The 19323-nt window shown below is 33.5% G+C and overlaps 3 protein-coding genes across 3 annotated transcripts; 2 read left to right on the top strand and 1 right to left on the bottom strand.

Annotated features, from left to right (window-relative positions):
- The first annotated feature begins 4942 nt into the window (after window positions 1–4942).
- On the top strand, window positions 4943–6155 carry LOC143563700 (acid phosphatase 1-like). The gene is made up of 3 exons (XM_077051188.1): window positions 4943–5334; window positions 5518–5721; window positions 5827–6155. The coding sequence occupies exons 1-3, from the start codon at window positions 4976–4978 to the stop codon at window positions 5999–6001; spliced, it is 738 nt and encodes a 245-aa protein (XP_076907303.1). The 5' UTR covers window positions 4943–4975; the 3' UTR covers window positions 6002–6155.
- Window positions 6156–9739: 3584 nt separating this feature from the next.
- On the bottom strand, window positions 9740–11209 carry LOC143563718 (protein CHUP1, chloroplastic-like). The gene is made up of 3 exons (XM_077051202.1): window positions 11083–11209; window positions 10926–10993; window positions 9740–10357 (listed from the first exon to the last, which is right to left on the bottom strand). Exons 1-3 carry the CDS (start codon window positions 11207–11209, stop codon window positions 9740–9742), a joined length of 813 nt encoding a protein of 270 aa, XP_076907317.1.
- A 6468-nt stretch (window positions 11210–17677) lies between these two features.
- Window positions 17678–18886, top strand: LOC143563699 (acid phosphatase 1-like). Its single transcript, XM_077051187.1, has 3 exons — window positions 17678–18065; window positions 18249–18452; window positions 18558–18886. Exons 1-3 carry the CDS (start codon window positions 17707–17709, stop codon window positions 18730–18732), a joined length of 738 nt encoding a protein of 245 aa, XP_076907302.1. The 5' UTR covers window positions 17678–17706; the 3' UTR covers window positions 18733–18886.
- The last annotated feature ends 437 nt before the right edge of the window (window positions 18887–19323 follow it).

Raw genomic sequence — 19323 nt, 5'->3', positions numbered from 1 at the left:
CGAAATGGAATGGGGCACAGCCGGCTCATCCCGACCTTCAAAAAATTCTACGACATTGTCGTCGACAATTCCGAGCACACCAAGCACACCCTCCGATGCTCGTTACTTCTTCGAGGACGACGCAGTTAATTTAGCCGACGACGAAGAAGTACAGAAGTTGCCTCGACCACGCGGGAGATCGAGAAAAAATAAGGGGGAAGGTTCGTTGTCATCACGATTCAATACGGCGGACAGTGAAGACGTCGGACAATTAAATGAGTTGGTCGGTCATTTGGAAACAAATGCTGCAGAAATAGGAAACAACTTTCGAGCATCCGACAAACAACAAGAAAAGTTGAACTAGACGTTGGAATTACGTCAAATGAAATAAGACTACGAATCATTCAAATTGGAGGGGTTTCACGAGGATGTCGCATTATTGTATCAACGACGATGTGAAAAAATGCGCGAATATTACAGATATTAGTTTCTTTTTTTAGTTATGTTTTTTCTAGTTTTGTATTTTTTTTGTATTTCTTTTTAATTTAAATACATTTTTATTTTATTATTTAATTTTCTTGGTCTTTATTTGTTTAGTTTAATTATAAAAAGAAAAATAAAAAAAGATATCGTGGGCCCAGTTTGTAGCCCCTACACCATTACACATCAAAAACAAATTCTCACCCTTGCTGACTGGACGCCACGTGTCGTAATTCGTCCTTATTTGTAGCTCCTCCACTACGCATAGCCTTATAGAGATACATTATCACACATAGTCTCCTAGATTTAGGAAGGGTATGAGTTGTAAAATATACACAATGTGTAAAAAAAAATAACGTAAAAAAAACACAATTTTAAGAAAAAAAAAGACACGATTAAAAAAATAAACAAAAATACAATGTTTTAAATAATGATTTTAAATTCTATAAGCTAGAAATTATAAAGTGAAAACTTAAAATCTTATATCGTAGAGTTTGACAAGACGAACCTCTTCTACCTAAAAGATCTAGGTTATGTATATGCAATTATATATATGACCACGTGTTTGTTTTAAATAAAATCAATGGCCTAAAATCCCTCGTACGCTTTATACGATAAGAGATATTTTATCCAAACTTTTCCCAACCTTATGATAAAAGAAAAAGAATATAGTCCTTTCTAGAAAAAAAGAAAAATAAAACACAAGAAGACACTTCACAAAGCAACAAAACACACTACTTGTATAAAACGTGGGTTTATCAGCTCTTGAGTACCAAATAGTGACCACACTTTACTACAAAAATACATTTACGGTCACAAGCCTCTCCAATCAATCAAGCAATCATACACATTGAAGTCTCACTAAAAGCAAAACCATAAATAGAGTCTGGAAATGGTGGAATGTAAGCACATCGTACCTCTATCCATAGAGATAAAGAGGTGGTTTCCAGAAAAACCATCAGCTCTAGAATACATATGTATGGAGCAATATAAGGAAATCAAAGTTCATCGGTAAATAATATATATATATATATATATATGTATATAAATATATATATATATATATATATATATATGGGAAGAAAATACCATTATTGTGTGTGACCAGAATAAGGTAGATAAAAGCCATAAAGTGTTCATTTCTCCATAAAAATCTTTAACTTTAATTCTACTTTTCCAAGAATTCATATCCTCAACGATGTTCTCTGAGAGGTTTAGGTCTATCAGATCATGTCTAATCCTCTCATCTCATGTAAATTTAGGCCGTCCTCAACCCCTCCTCCCCTCTATAGTAATGTTTTCTACGGATCTAACAGGATTCGTCGTCTGTCTTTTCTTCACATGTCCAAACCATCTCAATCTCCACTCTCCTATCTTGTCTGATATGTTCACTATTCCTAATCTATCCCGAAACATGATGTATTTGATTATTATGATAAAACTTTTGATATATTTGATTAAGTGTGTGTTTTGATATTTTATAGTTATGTTGGGAGTGACCAAATGTGTGTGTGAGATTGAAAAAAAATAATAACATTGTCTTTTTATTAGGTTGTTTTTTTATAATATTTTCATCATGTCTCAAATAATCAAGTAGATTGTTAAAAAATTAATCGAGTAGACCTAGATTATTTCAAATTTTATACATATATAAAAATTAATTCTACAAATATAAAATTAATTTCAAGTTTTACAAATATAATCTTATCTTAAATATATATATATAAACGAAACCTTTAATACATCTCTGGTTGTTATCTACATTATCTCAAGCCACCAGATTGTTTTATGTGTAAATGAATGATTGTCATACATTTGACCTGAATTCACGGGTATGAGTCTCACCAAACCCAGATAGCCTTAAACGGGTTATAAAGTCTCATTAAATTATAAATTACTCTCACCAATGATTTAATACACAAATCCTATAAAATAGGGATATATAAAAAATTAAAAATTAATTTTTTTAAAGTATATTATTAATAATTAATAAACAATTTTATATTAAAAAATAAGCGAGTTATAAGTTTCATCAAACCCATATAGCTTTCATATCAAGTTAGATCATATATATATATATATATATATATATATATATATTTTCTCTATCAATCAATCAAAAGATCTAGAAATTCTTTTTTCTCTATTATACACATGCCTTTAAAAAATCTACAGACCAATCCTTTTTCTCTACTATACATATAAGTGCTTTTTAATATGGCACAGTGGTAGAAAGTTGTGGTTTTCAATGGAGATCTAAGTTTAATCCTTACTAACAACATTTTGGGGAGAACATGAGTGACTCAATGAAGAAATACTGAGATATTTGTGATTACCGGTTCCATTCTAAGGGCGTCCGAACTTTAAAAAGTGTTTTTTCTCCAGAACTGAAGATAACTTGGAGACGCTTAAGGGCTCCGTACGACTGGGTTGAGCCAGCTGGTGGTGGTCTTTCGTCATTGAGTCACCTCGTACAGAGTATAATCAATTCGTTGTTTATCGGCCAAAAAAATTCTAAACATTATGATCTGTAGAATGGATAACGTTGTATATGTGTTTTCCAATCCTTACAACAAGGACCATAAAGAAGAAAGATTGGAACCAAAGGGTAAACAGGGAACCCCAACTTAACTTTGAGATTATTATTTGATTTAAAATTATCTTCGATTGTTAAATAATTAAACTAGGTTATATGTAACTAATATCAACTAGATTCCCCCCCCCCCTTCCGTTTTGTGCTATGTGTTAAGAGAGATCGATTTGGTTTGTAATTGTACCGTTATCTAGCCGGCGCACGGTATAGCTACCAATAAAGACATTTGAATTGAAAACATAAAACAAATGCTTAATCGGTTAAGATAAACAACAATACTAATACTGATTTTTTTGTAGGTTTTTTACCTATGCACGATATAAAGGATTTAACTAAATTATAAATTATACTGAAACTGTAAATTAACCAACGTTTTAAAAATTTCATTGGTTAAACTAATAACCTTTTAAATATTTATAAAAATTAAAACTTTAAAAATTGCAATTAAGTATCTACGACGCCGTATAAAACGTCATCAAGGGCTTGAGTGTCTCAAGCCCGAGACAAAATTAGCTCACTTGTGGTCATTATAGCATTCCATTATTTTGATTACATTAGAAAATATATACCGAGAATAAAACTTGAAATATTCCAAAAAGAAACATTATCGGCGTCAGGGATCCTCATTTAAAATATATATAGATGATTTGAGGTGATTTGAGGTTAGTAGTATAAGTAATTAATTGGTCTGAAATTTATATCAATTTTATCTTATCTTACTATCTATTATACTAATTGATTTATAATAATTAATGATTTAAGGTCACATCTAACTCTCTATTCCTTATTATAATTTACTTACAAACATTTATTTTATTATTCTTTCTTTACATACTCACATAATTATATAGACGATGAATAGTAACCTCTATAAACAGATATTTACTACTACTCTCTACTACATAGTTTAGAGTATGAAAAATAGAATGTGGAAGCTTTGGTCAGTTTGTTTTAATTTCAATAACATTGTTTATTTCATTTTAACTTCAATAGTTTTGTTAATTTAATTTGACCCCAACATTTTCACGTTATTTTGACCGCAAGAGTTTCATGTATCTATTTGGTTAGTTTTGAGTCTTTTGACTCTGATAGTTCATTATTTTTGATTTCAAAGTTTTTTTCCTATCGTTGAAGGTAGTTTTTTCCTTAATTAATATACACATGTCTTTAAAAATCTACGGACTAATCATGAGTAGCATGGTCCCAGAACGGGTAACGTTGTCCGCAGTTAAAGAGATAACTAAGACAACAAGCTTAAAAAATAAAAGATGGGGACCAAACTACCAAAGGATACACAAAAGGAACCCCGCCTCATTCCGATGATTTTCACGTGTCTAGATTGAAAGCTTTTATAACCTACTAACAAATTTTGAGATTTTTTTAATTCAAAATTCTTTTCGATTGTTAAATTAGTTAACTAGATTATATGTAACTAAACAGATAATCATAACTAATACTAATTTGAGGTTACTACACACTAGTATAAGTAGTTAATTAGTTGTGTAAAATTTGCTTATTATAATTGTATAATATTGAACAAAATTGTTTTATTTTCTTTGGTATACTTTATGCTTTGGATCACAAGTTAGTTTTAGTATAGTTAGGTTTTAAAGTTTTATCAATATGATTTTCTACAATGTTCATTTATCAATATGTATACTAGTGTTATAAATATTGAAACTTGGCATACAATTGGTTGCACATCAACTAGCCGTAATATCTTGTATGCTAAATTTACATGTGAGACAATAAAAATAGTTATGATAAATGAGAAATAAAACTTATATTATGTAAAATGATTGGAACCCTAAGTGGTAAACTCGTAATATATAGAAAAACAAAGCCCTATTCGACCAAACAAGGGTTATTTATAGTACCATTTCACAACTCAACATTACTACACATCTTCTTATTATTCAAAACATGGGTTTTATGTTTCTCATCCTTATGGCAACCATTGCAACAGCCGTTGCATTTCCAACCAACGACCAAAACTACTTGGTGATGCCCCATTCCGGCTCCGGCCGCTGCTTAAGCTGGCGGTTTGGCGTTGAGGCCTACAACGTCCGTGAATGGACAAAAGTTCCTGGAGCATGCTTTGACTATGTCGGCCAATACATGCGTGGAAGCCAGTACAAGCAGGACTGCAAACTAGTCTGTGACGAAGCCTATGCGTATGCCAAAGGCCTCAACGTCACTGGCGACGGCAAGGACGTTTGGGTTTTCGACGTCGATGAAACCACACTCTCTAATCTCCCATATTTCCTTGCTGAAGGCAATTGGTAATTTTTTTTAACAACTAATAACCTACTACTAAATCCATCTAAACCACGCTCGGCCTACAATTGGGCTAAATGCGCTTCAGTGGCAGTTGGTAATTGGCAACCGTTAAAAATGGTGTTTTTCCTTAAACCAGATAGATTTTTTTTAATCATATATTGGAACATGTTGTCATGAATATTCAGGGCAATTTACGAGCCGACGTTTGCGGGTTGGATAGAGAAAGCAGAGGCCGAGGCCATACCCCAGGCTCTTAAGTTATACAAAAGACTTATAAAGTTAGGATTTAAGATCGTGTTTATCACTGGATTGTATGAAGAGTTCACGGACCTTCGTATAAAAAATCTAAAGGCAGCTGGCTATACTGAATGGGAGAAGCTCTTCTTAAAGTCAGTAATTCCAGGCCGTCTCTGAGAATTCCTTATTTTAGTTATACTATAAAAATCAATAATTTTTTCAAAATGTATATTTGTTAAACTTAAAACTATGTGTAGGGGACCGAATGATGATCATAGTGCAGTGGTGTTTAAATCAAGCAAAAGAAAGGAGTTAGAAGAGGCTGGATACATGATTAGAGGAAACATAGGTGATCAATGGAGCGATTTAATCGGTACCAACACCGGAGATCGCACCTTCAAGATGCCTAATCCTATGTACTACGTCAGTTAATCGATATCGAAGAACCGGTGCTTCAAGTTTCTAGTTGGTGTGTGTTGTATAAATAAGACTTGTTCAAAGTCAAGTAAACTAAACTTAGTTTGTACAAATAATAATTAGGAATTGAAGCACTTATTATGAATGAATAAGAAAATATTTACTATCATTAATTATTAGTAAACAATATACATATACATAAGTGGATAAACAATAATGAACCATATATACCAAAAGAAATTGAAGCAAGATCTGTATTCAAAATCCCGTTCCAAGATATCAATAGCACGAAATACGCATAGAGATAATTGAGGTCATTGAACAAGTGTAAAGTCGATGTATTGATAGCATATATAGCCTCTCTTTCAGCGAAACTGAAAGTCAGAAGAATAGACTGACTAACTTATACACTCTTTAAATATACTCATAATTCTACGCATTTTTTTTACAATATGACTAAAACAATAAAATCATCGCCAATTAGAGAGGAACACTATATCATGCACTTTCATACCGCTAGGCGTAGTAATTATGTAGCTTATTAAAATCAAATTTGCAAACATGAAGTGGGTAAAGATTATACCGATTGATCATCGACAGGTAGCATAATGATATATTACCGACAATTGTGTTGTGTTGGAAACGATATGCTTTTTCCTAAAATATCGATGACCCTTTACTGACATATTACCGATGACAATTTAGTAGCAGTTTACCGATATATTATCAATGGTTACTTTGCTCATTCACCTAAAGATTTTACCTATATATTATCAATTTAGTGGCAGATCATGTAATCAACTGTGATAACTTTTATAAAACCTGATTAATGACCAAACTTGAATTTTATGCATATTTTTGAACATTACTTAACTAACCAATTAATTATTAAACAAGACCCGAATCACCAATCCTATTTTCAAATTATAAACCTATACTTCTAAACATATTAATAAAAGAAAAAAAATAAAAAGTAGTAGTACTACTACTACTACTTTTCTTCACTATGGATCTTGAACTTGAAACGAATTGACGGGATTCAAATGAGTTTGATCGAATAAACGATATGGGCATCCAAGATTTCAAGTTTTAACAAAAAACCATATCGTAGATTTGATTATTGGTTCAATGATGAATTGGGTTTGGTCCAGATGAGACTAATCGTTTCGCATCGCCGTATCTTGGATCGATTTCTTCTTGTTGTGGGTGGTTTGGTGGTAGTGGCGGGAACGGTGGCAGGCAACGGTGGAGTGGGGTGGTGGAGGTGGAGGTGGAGGTGGTGGTGCAATGGTGAGTATGGTGGTGGATGGAAGTCATTGGGAATATTCCGGCGATGAAGAGGTGGAGGAGTAGTAGTAGTAAGAGGATATTCCGGTTAATGGTTTACATATTTGTAAGTTTTGTTGGAGGGAGATGATGAATGATGGTGAAAATAATAAAATAGGAGGTATTTATAAGTGATGGTGATATGTATTGGGTTTAAATTGGGATTTGTTATTTGAATATTTATGTTTGTCATGTTATTGTTTTAGTATAGTAAGGAATTTAAATTGGTAATTCAAATTTGTTTTGGTTGAGTTTTGATTAGTAGAATTGTAGTACAACTAAAACAGAGCATAGCTATCTTAAATTGTTAATTCATTATACGGAGTATATATAAACACATTGACATATAGAAATGAAGAAACACTAGTGACCCCGACATATTAAGGATAATCTTAGGGTTAAGTAGATGTTTCCCACGAGGGTTAGGTCCGGCAAAGATGGCTATTCTTCTCCACCTGCAAAACAGACACCATAAGCTCGTCACTGGGAAGGGGGGGGGGTTCCTCTTTGTGACCACCCTCCGGCGTGAGAATCGGACTAGGTTGCTCTAAATATAAGTGTATATAAAGAAAAATAGCTAGAGAGAAGATAATGATACCGTTCCAAGGTGTTGGAGTATTTATAGCCGAAGGTAGGTTTCCAAGCAGGTACGGTCAGCTGTATATAATATTCCTTTTCCACCAACTATGGGCTACGTTCGTGCCATGATGGGAGTTGGTGGGTAGGCAGCGGCTGATAGTGACATTTTGTACTGGAGCGTGCTCCTCCTCGTACTATTGTCAGTGAGCTGTCACCCTGTGATTGGTTCATGGGTTGGTTTTGTCAGATCTTGTCTATTTGTCCATACCTTGGTAGGTATAGTACAAAAGATCTTCTAGAAGCGTACGGACTGGCTCTTTTGGGCGGGAATATTCCCGCCCTACTCATTCCTTCTTCAGGTGACATTACTGAAGTATAAGAGTTAGTGCCTTATACGTGTAGCCTTACTTGTCTTATGGTTTCTTGCTTTCCAAGGTAAGGGGGTATATTCCCTCTTATTTTTGAATCTTTTTGAATCTTTTTGAAATTCGGAGGGTTGGTGAAAGGATAAGGACAGTCCAATAGGTTGAGAGGACGTTGGCGTCTTCTGACGGTTTCAGGATGTGCAGGAAGTTGTGACGACGTGACAGCATGTGGTCAATCTGAACGCTTTTTTAGGCGCGTGGGCGCGAGTTTCATGGCACGCGCCATTCTGACATCTGTTGCCAGCTTGCTTTATCCACACGTGTCGCCGTGTCATTGCTCCTACGCTTTCTCTCTCATTCGCATTAAATTCATCGCATTCCTTGCGATGAGTATATAAGGTGGAGAGGGTGTATTTCGTCCATTATCTTCACTTCACTCTTCTTTTTCTTTTAAGCGATTTTCGGCGAATTCTCATCTTTTCCGGCGAGCATTCTTCTGAAACCGCTTTCTTTCATCCTTAACATTAAAAAATGTCTTCTTCTTCTCATGACCCAGAGGTTTACGTCGAAGAGTCCGACGTTTGCCCCGAGAACCTGACGTTAACGTCCAATAAGGACGATAAGAGTACTGCTGGCGAGTGTCAGTGTACTCTTTCTCAGTAAGTTTAGCTTTGTTGGATTCGTTTTTACCATACAAACACAGATCTATCATTTCTATACTAATCCAAACCTAAACGAACAAGTTCTCGATATAAACGTACCGTAAATGAGTCGAACTACGACACGAGCTGGTCTTGCTGCTTTGGTTCGTCACGACGATCTAGCACCAACAAGCTCGGGTCCTCGTCTTTGGATCTTGGTTCGGGTCGTGTGTGTTTTGGAGTGTGTTAGAGAATAAGATTGAAATGAATGATGGTTTAGGGTTTAGGGGATATTTATATCCCTTAAAGCCCATGGACCTAAGGCCCATTCTCATTTAACCCATCTCAATTAATCTAAGTCCATGATCCGTTCTTTACTCGATATTAAATAATTAATAACGCGAAATCACAAAACGTAACTTTCTTTATTCAACATTATAAATTTTAGGATGTTACATCTGAGGACCTTGGAATCGCCAATTCCAAGGCCTTGGAATCCGACTTTTATAACACTGGTAAATGCACTTTTTACTATTTTAATTTTCATATAGATGTAGTATACAATAAAATTAGAAATATAAACTAAGAATTAGTTAATTGGTAAAGTATTCTATTACCAAAGTAAGAAGAAAAATTAATAAAAAAAATGTTCACAATATGATTTGGGTAAACAGATATGAATATTTTGGATGAGTAGTAGGGTATCAGTTAATACCTTACTCGTGAAAATTTTGAAACCAATCTCATATCTGGATCCCATACTTGACCCATTATCCATTTTGAAAGTTTCGTGTTTTAGGTTTACCCTTCAGGATTTGGTTTATTTACCATCAAACAGTTAATTATTCGTTAGAAATAAACTGAAAAAATGGGATTGATCCGCTTACCTCGCCATCTTCTAACATTGATGTAGCAAGATTTTGAACACAATCTAATCTATGAGCTAAATCCGTGTTTTCCGACAGCAAATTATGGTTAGTTTTTCTTAACTCTTCAACTTCCGACACAATCTTTTGTTCATCTTCCTGCATTTTTTCAAATCGTTGTTGGAAATCCAAACTTTGTTTTTCACTATGTTCGTCTTCTGATTTAATCCTCTTTTTCAACATCTTTATTTTGGCTCGCGCAGCTTCAAGATCCGCTACAACTTTCTTGTAGTCAGCCATTTGTTCCTCAAATCTTCTAATATCAGCTTGTAAAGACTCTATTTTTAGAGCAAAAAATTTAGCTTCCATTTTATTCAATTTTAGACGGTTTTGAAGCTCCATGACTGTAGTTTCTTGCTCTTTTAGACCATTGTATTCAAGTAACTCGATCTCTAAGTTACTCTCTCTTTCTTTAAGGATTCTGACCGTGTTTCTTAGGTTCTTGATCTCTTGCTCATGAGTATCCTTTTCTGCTCGTGAATACCCTTTGGTAGATTCTATATTTGGTTGTCGAGATTCGGTGTTGTTTTCTTCCTACAGTACGAGAAAAACAAGACTTTCACTAAATTATTGCAAGAACAAAAACAGTAAATCTTAATCATTTAATCTTGTTATTAAATGTTGATGTTTTCAAAAAAAAAAAATCATTTTACATACTATGTGTATGTTATGTATATAAAAAATCATTAGATTAATATGCTAATATATATTAATTTAACCTTTGAATGTTTATAACTTTATATATATACACATATTTAGATAAGATAACCTAGAGATGACTTACACATCTGTTGGTTATATACATAGAAAATTAAAATTGGTTCATGATTTATTTTTTTATATTTAAGTCAGATGAATAAAATTTGTATTCCAATCTTTTCCTTATACTTTTGTTGTTTTTAAGATTAAAGAGAGACATAATTTATTTTGTTATTTGTTTCTCACAAGTGGCAAACAACTTTGTTCCGCATAGAACCAGCCTCATATATAATACACAATAACCGACCCATTTTCTATTATTTATATAACTATTGTAGACTAAAAAATCTTGAATATAAAGATGATAAAAGAACAAAATTGGTATATATAAACTGGTTCTTACATGTTTATCTGATGCCTGAGGATCAAAATGGAGATGATTGCCTTTTGAATTTGCCTGCCTTTTGCAATCTGAACAAACATTCTTCATTAGAAAGTTATGAACAAATAGATTTTTGTAGGAAAACAAACAACATAATCCGAATGTTTACGATAGTCACTTGGGGATCGAGAAGCTTTCGATCTTTTGTGTATGATCAATGAATAAAGAACACCACCAAGAGACAATGCTAAAGCCGCCCTGAATTTCCATATTACCGTGGCTATATCTATATTTTCGTTCCCCATTTGTTTGATGAATGCAACCCTAAAAAAATTTCACCATTAATGGGAGCATGCAATTGTTGTCATGTTCTTGATCGTCATACCGGCTTTCGATTCATCCTAAAATCAAATTATAAGCATGTCCCGTTTGAGAAAAATAATGAATTAGCAAAACCCTTAATTGGTTTTACACCTAAGTGTTTGTATATGATGTTAGTTTGGGAACAAAATTGGGGAATACTTATAGAGAGACCATGGTTTTCAGGTGAATTAGAATTAGGATTAAACGTTATCTTCATTAATAAATTATTGTATTTTATTAGATGTATTTTTAGAAAATATAATTATGAGTTGAAAGAACCATACGGCGAGAACATGTTTTATATGTCTGGTGAATAAAAAAATGTCTTTTAAATTGAATCATTAGTTTTTATAGTTAAGTGTTCTTTCAAACATATATCGAACCCGCTTTCAGGCCAACTGTAATGGGGCGAGAAAGAAGAGGAACACCGCCCCCCTCCTCCGGTGATATTGGGGCGATAGGGGGGGGGGGCTAATTGTCGCCGGAAAGGTTTGAAAAATATTAATATTTTAATATTATTACCGTTGACAACGGTTAAAAATAAAAATAATAAAAAATTAATTAAAACAATATATATATATATATATATATATATATATATAAACATACACATTCTTTTCCATTTCATACACAATTCATACCAACTTCTTCAAAAAATCTAGTAAAATGAATCCTAGAAACAACTCGAACCAACCGAACCACTTATTCACTCATTTCGGTCAATATCATGGTTCGCAAAACTAACCGAACGTGAACTTACAATGGAACCTGAACAACCAAAACCAACCGACGTATCCGTTTCAATATCCCGACCCGAACCTAAACATGTACGCCAACTATCTCATGCCCCAAAACTTAAAGCCGGCGTTCGGGTCTACACCATCGGAGTCGGAGCCGGTGACGGTGCCGGAGACGCAAACGACACGGGCCTCCAGTTCAAGCCAAAAGCCGACCCGGAAACACAAAAAGAAACAACCCGGTGACCCGACGCCGCAACGCGAGCCATACAAGCAATGGACCGAGGAGGAGGAGGAGGTGACCCTCGCAAGGGCTTGGATCGTCATTTCGAAGGATCCCAACGTCGGTAAGTTTTTTAATATTAAGTATTTATTAAAAATGTATTTAGTGTTTATTAAAAATGTATACTAATTGTGACAAATAATTTTAATTTGTAGCTAACTTTTCAAGCCACCGGGATGTTTTGGGAGAAAGTATTTGAAGCTTGGCTCGCGATAACCGGTAACCCGAAGACTACCGGGAAAAGAAGCAGTTCAAGCACACTGGAAGGGGCTTAACGCCGATTGTCAAAAATTGCCGGGATATTTAACCGGTTGTAAGGGCCCGGTTGGCGTAGCGTGCATAACGACGGCGGCATTATAACTCAAGCCTTGAGCGACTTTCGAGCTCAAGGCCAAACCGAAGGGCGGTCTGGGAAACCGTTCAAGTATTTAAATTGTTGGAAAAAACTACGCCATTGCGCGAAATGGAATGGGGCACAGCCGGCTCATCCCGACCTTCAAAAAATTCTACGACATTGTCGTCGACAAATCCGAGCACACCAAGCACACCCTCCGATGCTCGTAACTTCTTCGAGGACGACGCAGTTAATTTAGCCGACGACGAAGAAGTACAGAAGTTGCCTCGACCACGCGGGAGATCGAGAAAAAATAAGGGGGAAGGTTCGTCGTCATCACGATTCAATACGGCGGACAGTGAAGACGTCGGACAATTAAATGAGTTGGTCGGTCATTTGGAAACAAATGCTGCAGAAATAGGAAACAACTTTCGAGCATCCGACAAACAACAAGAAAAGTTGAACTAGACGTTGGAATTACGTCAAATGAAATAAGACTACGAATCATTCAAATTGGAGGGGTTTCACGAGGATGTCGCATTATTGTATCAACGACGATGTGAAAAAATGCGCGAATATTACAGATATTAGTTTCTTTTTTTAGTTATGTTTTTTCTAGTTTTGTATTTTTTTTGTATTTCTTTTTAATTTAAATACATTTTTATTTTATTATTTAATTTTCTTGGTCTTTATTTGTTTAGTTTAATTATAAAAAGAAAAATAAAAAAAGATATCGTGGGCCCAGTTTGTAGCCCCTACACCATTACACATCAAAAACAAATTCTCACCCTTGCTTACTGGACGCCACGTGTCGTAATTCGTCCTTATTTGTAGCTCCTCCACTACGCATAGCCTTATAGAGATACATTATCATACATAGTCTCCTAGATTTAGGAAGGGTATAAGTTGTAAAATATACACAATGTGTAAAAAAAATAACGTAAAAAAACACAATTTTAAGAAAAAAAAAGACACGATTAAAAAAATAAACAAAAATACAATGTTTTAAATAATGATTTTAAAATCTATAAGCTAGAAATTATAAAGTGAAAACTTAAAATCTTATATAGTAGAGTTTGACAAGACGAACCTCTTCTACCTAAAAGATCTAGGTTATGTATATGCAATTATATATATGACCACGTGTTTGTTTTAAATAAAATCAATGGCCTAAAATCCGTCGCACACTTTATACGATAAGAGATATTTTATCCAAACTTTTCCCAACCTTATGATAAAAGAAAAAGAACATAGTCCTTTCTAGAAAAAAAGAAAAATAAAACACAAGAAGACACTTCACAAAGAAACAAAACACACTACTTGTATAAAACGTGGGTTTATCAGCTCTTGAGTACCAAATAGTGACCACACTTTACTACAAAAATACATTTACGGTCACAAGCCTCTCCAATCAATCAAGCAATCATACACATTGAAGTCTCACTAAAAGCAAAACCATAAATAGAGTCTGGAAATGGTGGAATGTAAGCACACCGTACCTCTATCCATAGAGATAAAGAGGTGGTTTCCAGAAAGACCATCAGCTCTAGAATACATATGTATGGAGCAATATAAGGAAATCAAAGTTCATCGGTAAATAATATATATATATTTAAATATATATATATATATATATATATATATGGGAAGAAAATACCATTATTGTGTGTGACCAGAATAAGGTAGATAAAAGCCATAAAGTGTTCATTTCTCCATAAAAATCTTTAACTTTAATTCTACTTTTCCAATAATTCATATCCTCAACGATGTTCTCTGAGAGGTTTAGGTCTATCAGATCATGTCTAATCCTCTCATCTCATGTAAATTTAGGCCGTCCTCAACCCCTCCTCCCCTCTATAGTAATGTTTTCTACGGATCTAACAGGATTCGTCGTCTGTCTTTTCTTCACATGTCCAAACCATCTCAATCTCCACTCTCCTATCTTGTCTGATATGTTCACTATTCCTAATCTATCCCGAAACATGATGTATTTGATTATTATGATAAAACTTTTGATATATTTGATTAAGTGTGTGTTTTGATATTTTATAGTTATGTTGGGAGTGACCAAATGTGTGTGTGAGATTGAAAAAAAATAATAACATTGTCTTTTTATTAGGTTGTTTTTTTATAATATTTTCATCATGTCTCAAATAATCAAGTAGATTGTTAAAAAATTAATCGAGTAGACCTAGATTATTTCAAATTTTATACATATATAAAAATTAATTCTACAAATATAAAATTAATTTCAAGTTTTACAAATATAATCTTATCTTAAATATATATATATAAACGAAACCTTTAATACATCTCTGGTTGTTATCTACATTATCTCAAGCCACCAGATTGTTTTATGTGTAAATGAATGATTGTCATACATTTGACCTGAATTCACGGGTATGAGTCTCACCAAACCCAGATAGCCTTAAACGGGTTATAAAGTCTCATTAAATTATAAATTACTCTCACCAATGATTTAATACACAAATCCTATAAAATAGGGATATATAAAAAATTAAAAATTAATTTTTTTAAAGTATATTATTAATAATTAATAAACAATTTTATATTAAAAAATAAGCGAGTTATAAGTTTCATCAAACCCATATAGCTTTCATATCAAGTTAGATCATATATATATATATATATATATATATATATTTTCTCTATCAATCAATCAAAAGATCTAGAAATTCTTTTTTCTCTATTATACACATGCCTTTAAAAAATCTACAGACCAATCCTTTTTCTCTACTATACATATAAGTGCTTTTTAATATGGCACAGTGGTAGAAAGTTGTGGTTTTCAATGGAGATCTAAGTTTAATCCTTACTAACAACATTTTGGGGAGAACATGAGTGACTCAATGAAGAAATACTGAGATATTTGTGATTACCGGTTCCATTCTAAGGGCGTCCGAACTTTAAAAAGTGTTTTTTCTCCAGAACTGAAGATAACTTGGAGACGCTTAAGGGCTCCGTACGACTGGGTTGAGCCAGCTGGTGGTGGTCTTTCGTCATTGAGTCACCTCGTACAGAGTATAATCAATTCGTTGTTTATCGGCCAAAAAAATTCTAAACATTATGATCTGTAGAATGGATAACGTTGTATATGTGTTTTCCAATCCTTACAACAAGGACCATAAAGAAGAAAGATTGGAACCAAAGGGTAAACAGGGAACCCCACCTTAACTTTGAGATTATTATTTGATTTAAAATTATCTTCGATTGTTAAATAATTAAACTAGGTTATATGTAACTAATATCAACTAGATTCCCCCCCCCCCCCCCTTCCGTTTTGTGCTATGTGTTAAGAGAGATCGATTTGGTTTGTAATTGTACCGTTATCTAGCCGGCGCACGGTATAGCTACCAATAAAGACATTTGAATTGAAAACATAAAAACAAATGTTTAATCGGTTAAGATAAACAACAATACTAATACTGATTTTTTTGTAGGTTTTTTACCTATGCACGATATAAAGGATTTAACTAAATTATAAATTATACTGAAACTGTAAATTAACCAACGTTTTAAAAATTTCATTGGTTAAACTAATAACCTTTTAAATATTTATAAAAATTAAAACTTTAAAAATTGCAATTAAGTATCTACGACGCCGTATAAAACGTCATCAAGGGCTTGAGTGTCTCAAGCCCGAGACAAAATTAGCTCACTTGTGGTCATTATAGCATTCCATTATTTTGATTACATTAGAAAATATATACCGAGAATAAAACTTGAAATATTCCAAAAAGAAACATTATCGGCGTCAGGGATCCTCATTTAAAATATATATAGATGATTTGAGGTGATTTGAGGTTAGTAGTATAAGTAATTAATTGGTCTGAAATTTATATCAATTTTATCTTATCTTACTATCTATTATACTAATTGATTTATAATAATTAATGATTTAAGGTCACATCTAACTCTCTATTCCTTATTATAATTTACTTACAAACATTTATTTTATTATTCTTTCTTTACATACTCACATAATTATATAGACGATGAATAGTAACCTCTATAAACAGATATTTACTACTACTCTCTATTACATAGTTTAGAGTATGAAAAATAGAATGTGGAAGCTTTGGTCGGTTTGTTTTAATTTCAATAACATTGTTTATTTTATTTTAACTTCAATAGTTTTGTTAATTTAATTTGACCCCAACATTTTCACGTTATTTTGACCGCAAGAGTTTCATGTATCTACTTGGTTAGTTTTGAGTCTTTTGACTCTGATAGTTCATTATTTTTGATTTCAAAGTTTTTTTCCTATCGTTGAAGGTAGTTTTTTCCTTAATTAATATACACATGTCTTTAAAAATCTACGGACTAATCATGAGTAGCATGGTCCCAGAACGGGTAACGTTGTCCGCAGTTAAAGAGATAACTAAGACAACAAGCTTAAAAAATAAAAGATGGGGACCAAACTACCAAAGGATACACAAAAGGAACCCCGCCTCATTCCGATGATTTTCACGTGTCTAGATTGAAAGCTTTTATAACCTACTAACAAATTTTGAGATTTTTTTAATTCAAAATTCTTTTCGATTGTTAAATTAATTAACTAGATTATATGTAACTAAACAGATAATCATAACTAATACTAATTTGAGGTTACTATACACTAGTATAAGTAGTTAATTAGTTGTGTAAAATTTGCTTATTATAATTGTATAATATTGAACAAAATTGTTTTATTTTCTTTGGTATACTTTATGCTTTGGATCACAAGTTAGTTTTAGTATAGTTAGGTTTTAAAGTTTTATCAATATGATTTTCTACAATGTTCATTTATCAATATGTATACTAGTGTTATAAATATTGAAACTTGGCATACAATTGGTTGCACATCAACTAGCCCTAATATCTTGTATGCTAAATTTACATGTGAGACAATAAAAATAGTTATGATAAATGAGAAATAAAACTTATATTATGTAAAATGATTGGAACCCTAAGTGGTAAACTCGTAATATATAGAAAAACAAAGCCCTATTCGACCAAACAAGGGTTATTTATAGTACCATTTCACAACTCAACATTACTACACATCTTCTTATTATTCAAAACATGGGTTTTATGTTTCTCATCCTTATGGCAACCATTGCAACAGCCGTTGCATTTCCAACCAACGACCAAAACTACTTGGTGATGCCCCATTCCGGCTCCGGCCGCTGCTTAAGCTGGCGGTTTGGCGTTGAGGCCTACAACGTCCGTGAATGGACAAAAGTTCCTGGAGCATGCTTTGACTATGTCGGCCAATACATGCGTGGAAGCCAGTACAAGCAGGACTGCAAACTTGTCTGTGACGAAGCCTATGCGTATGCCAAAGGCCTCAACGTCACTGGCGACGGCAAGGACGTTTGGGTTTTCGACGTCGATGAAACCACACTCTCTAATCTCCCATATTTCCTTGCTGAAGGCAATTGGTAATTTTTTTTAACAACTAATAACCTACTACTAAATCCATCTAAACCACGCTCGGCCTACAATTGGGCTAAATGCGCTTCAGTGGCAGTTGGTAATTGGCAACCGTTAAAAATGGTGTTTTTCCTTAAACCAGATAGATTTTTTTTAATCATATATTGGAACATGTTGTCATGAATATTCAGGGCAATTTACGAGCCGACGTTTGCGGGTTGGATAGAGAAAGCAGAGGCCGAGGCCATACCCCAGGCTCTTAAGTTATACAAAAGACTTATAAAGTTAGGATTTAAGATCGTGTTTATCACTGGATTGTATGAAGAGTTCACGGACCTTCGTATAAAAAATCTAAAGGCAGCTGGCTATACTGAATGGGAGAAGCTCTTCTTAAAGTCAGTAATTCCAGGCCGTCTCTGAGAATTCCTTATTTTAGTTATACTATAAAAATCAATAATTTTTTCAAAATGTATATTTGTTAAACTTAAAACTATGTGTAGGGGACCGAATGATGATCATAGTGCAGTGGTGTTTAAATCAAGCAAAAGAAAGGAGTTAGAAGAGGCTGGATACAGGATTAGAGGAAACATAGGTGATCAATGGAGCGATTTAATCGGTACCAACACCGGAGATCGCACCTTCAAGATGCCTAATCCTATGTACTACGTCAGTTAATCGATATCGAAGAACCGGTGCTTCAAGTTTCTAGTTGGTGTGTGTTGTATAAATAAGACTTGTTCAAAGTCAAGTAAACTAAACTTTGTTTGTACAAATAATAATTAGGAATTGAAGCACTTATTATGAATGAATAAGAAAATATTTACTATCATTAATTATTAGTAAACAATATACATATACATAAGTGGATAAACAATAATGAACCATATATACCAAAAGAAATTGAAGCAAGATCTGTATTCAAAATCCCGTTCCAAGATATCAATAGCACGAAATACGCATAGAGATAATTGAGGTCATTGAACAAGTGTAAAGTCGATGTATTGATAGCATATATAGCCTCTCTTTCAGCGAAACTGAAAGTCAGAAGAATAGACTGACTAACTTATACACTCTTTAAATATACTCATAATTCTACGCATTTTTTTTACAATATGACTAAAACAATAAAATCATCGCCAATTAGAGAGGAACACTATATCATGCACTTTCATACCGCTAGGCGTAGTAATTATGTAGCTTATTAAAATCAAATTTGCAAACATGAAGTGGGTAAAGATTATACCGATTGATCATCGACAGGTAGCA

Source organism: Bidens hawaiensis, unplaced genomic scaffold (genome assembly GCF_021521415.1).
Source record: "Bidens hawaiensis isolate Kalapana, Puna unplaced genomic scaffold, B.hawaiensis_p1.1 tig00021509_1, whole genome shotgun sequence".
NCBI lineage: Eukaryota > Viridiplantae > Streptophyta > Magnoliopsida > Asterales > Asteraceae > Bidens > Bidens hawaiensis.
This window is presented reverse-complemented; position numbering and strand designations above follow the sequence as displayed.

Coding starts and splice junctions, on each gene's coding strand:
- LOC143563700 (XM_077051188.1), top strand. CDS start 4,976: ATGGGTTTTATGTTTCTCATCCTTATGGCAACCATTGCAACAGCCGTT. Junction 5,335..5,517: donor TTCCTTGCTGAAGGCAATTG/GTAATTTTTTTT, acceptor ATGAATATTCAG/GGCAATTTACGAGCCGACGT. Junction 5,722..5,826: donor TGGGAGAAGCTCTTCTTAAA/GTCAGTAATTCC, acceptor AACTATGTGTAG/GGGACCGAATGATGATCATA.
- LOC143563718 (XM_077051202.1), bottom strand. CDS start 11,209: ATGGGGAACGAAAATATAGATATAGCCACGGTAATATGGAAATTCAGG. Junction 10,994..11,082: donor GAAAGCTTCTCGATCCCCAA/GTGACTATCGTA, acceptor ATGTTTGTTCAG/ATTGCAAAAGGCAGGCAAAT. Junction 10,358..10,925: donor CTCAGGCATCAGATAAACAT/GTAAGAACCAGT, acceptor CTCGTACTGTAG/GAAGAAAACAACACCGAATC.
- LOC143563699 (XM_077051187.1), top strand. CDS start 17,707: ATGGGTTTTATGTTTCTCATCCTTATGGCAACCATTGCAACAGCCGTT. Junction 18,066..18,248: donor TTCCTTGCTGAAGGCAATTG/GTAATTTTTTTT, acceptor ATGAATATTCAG/GGCAATTTACGAGCCGACGT. Junction 18,453..18,557: donor TGGGAGAAGCTCTTCTTAAA/GTCAGTAATTCC, acceptor AACTATGTGTAG/GGGACCGAATGATGATCATA.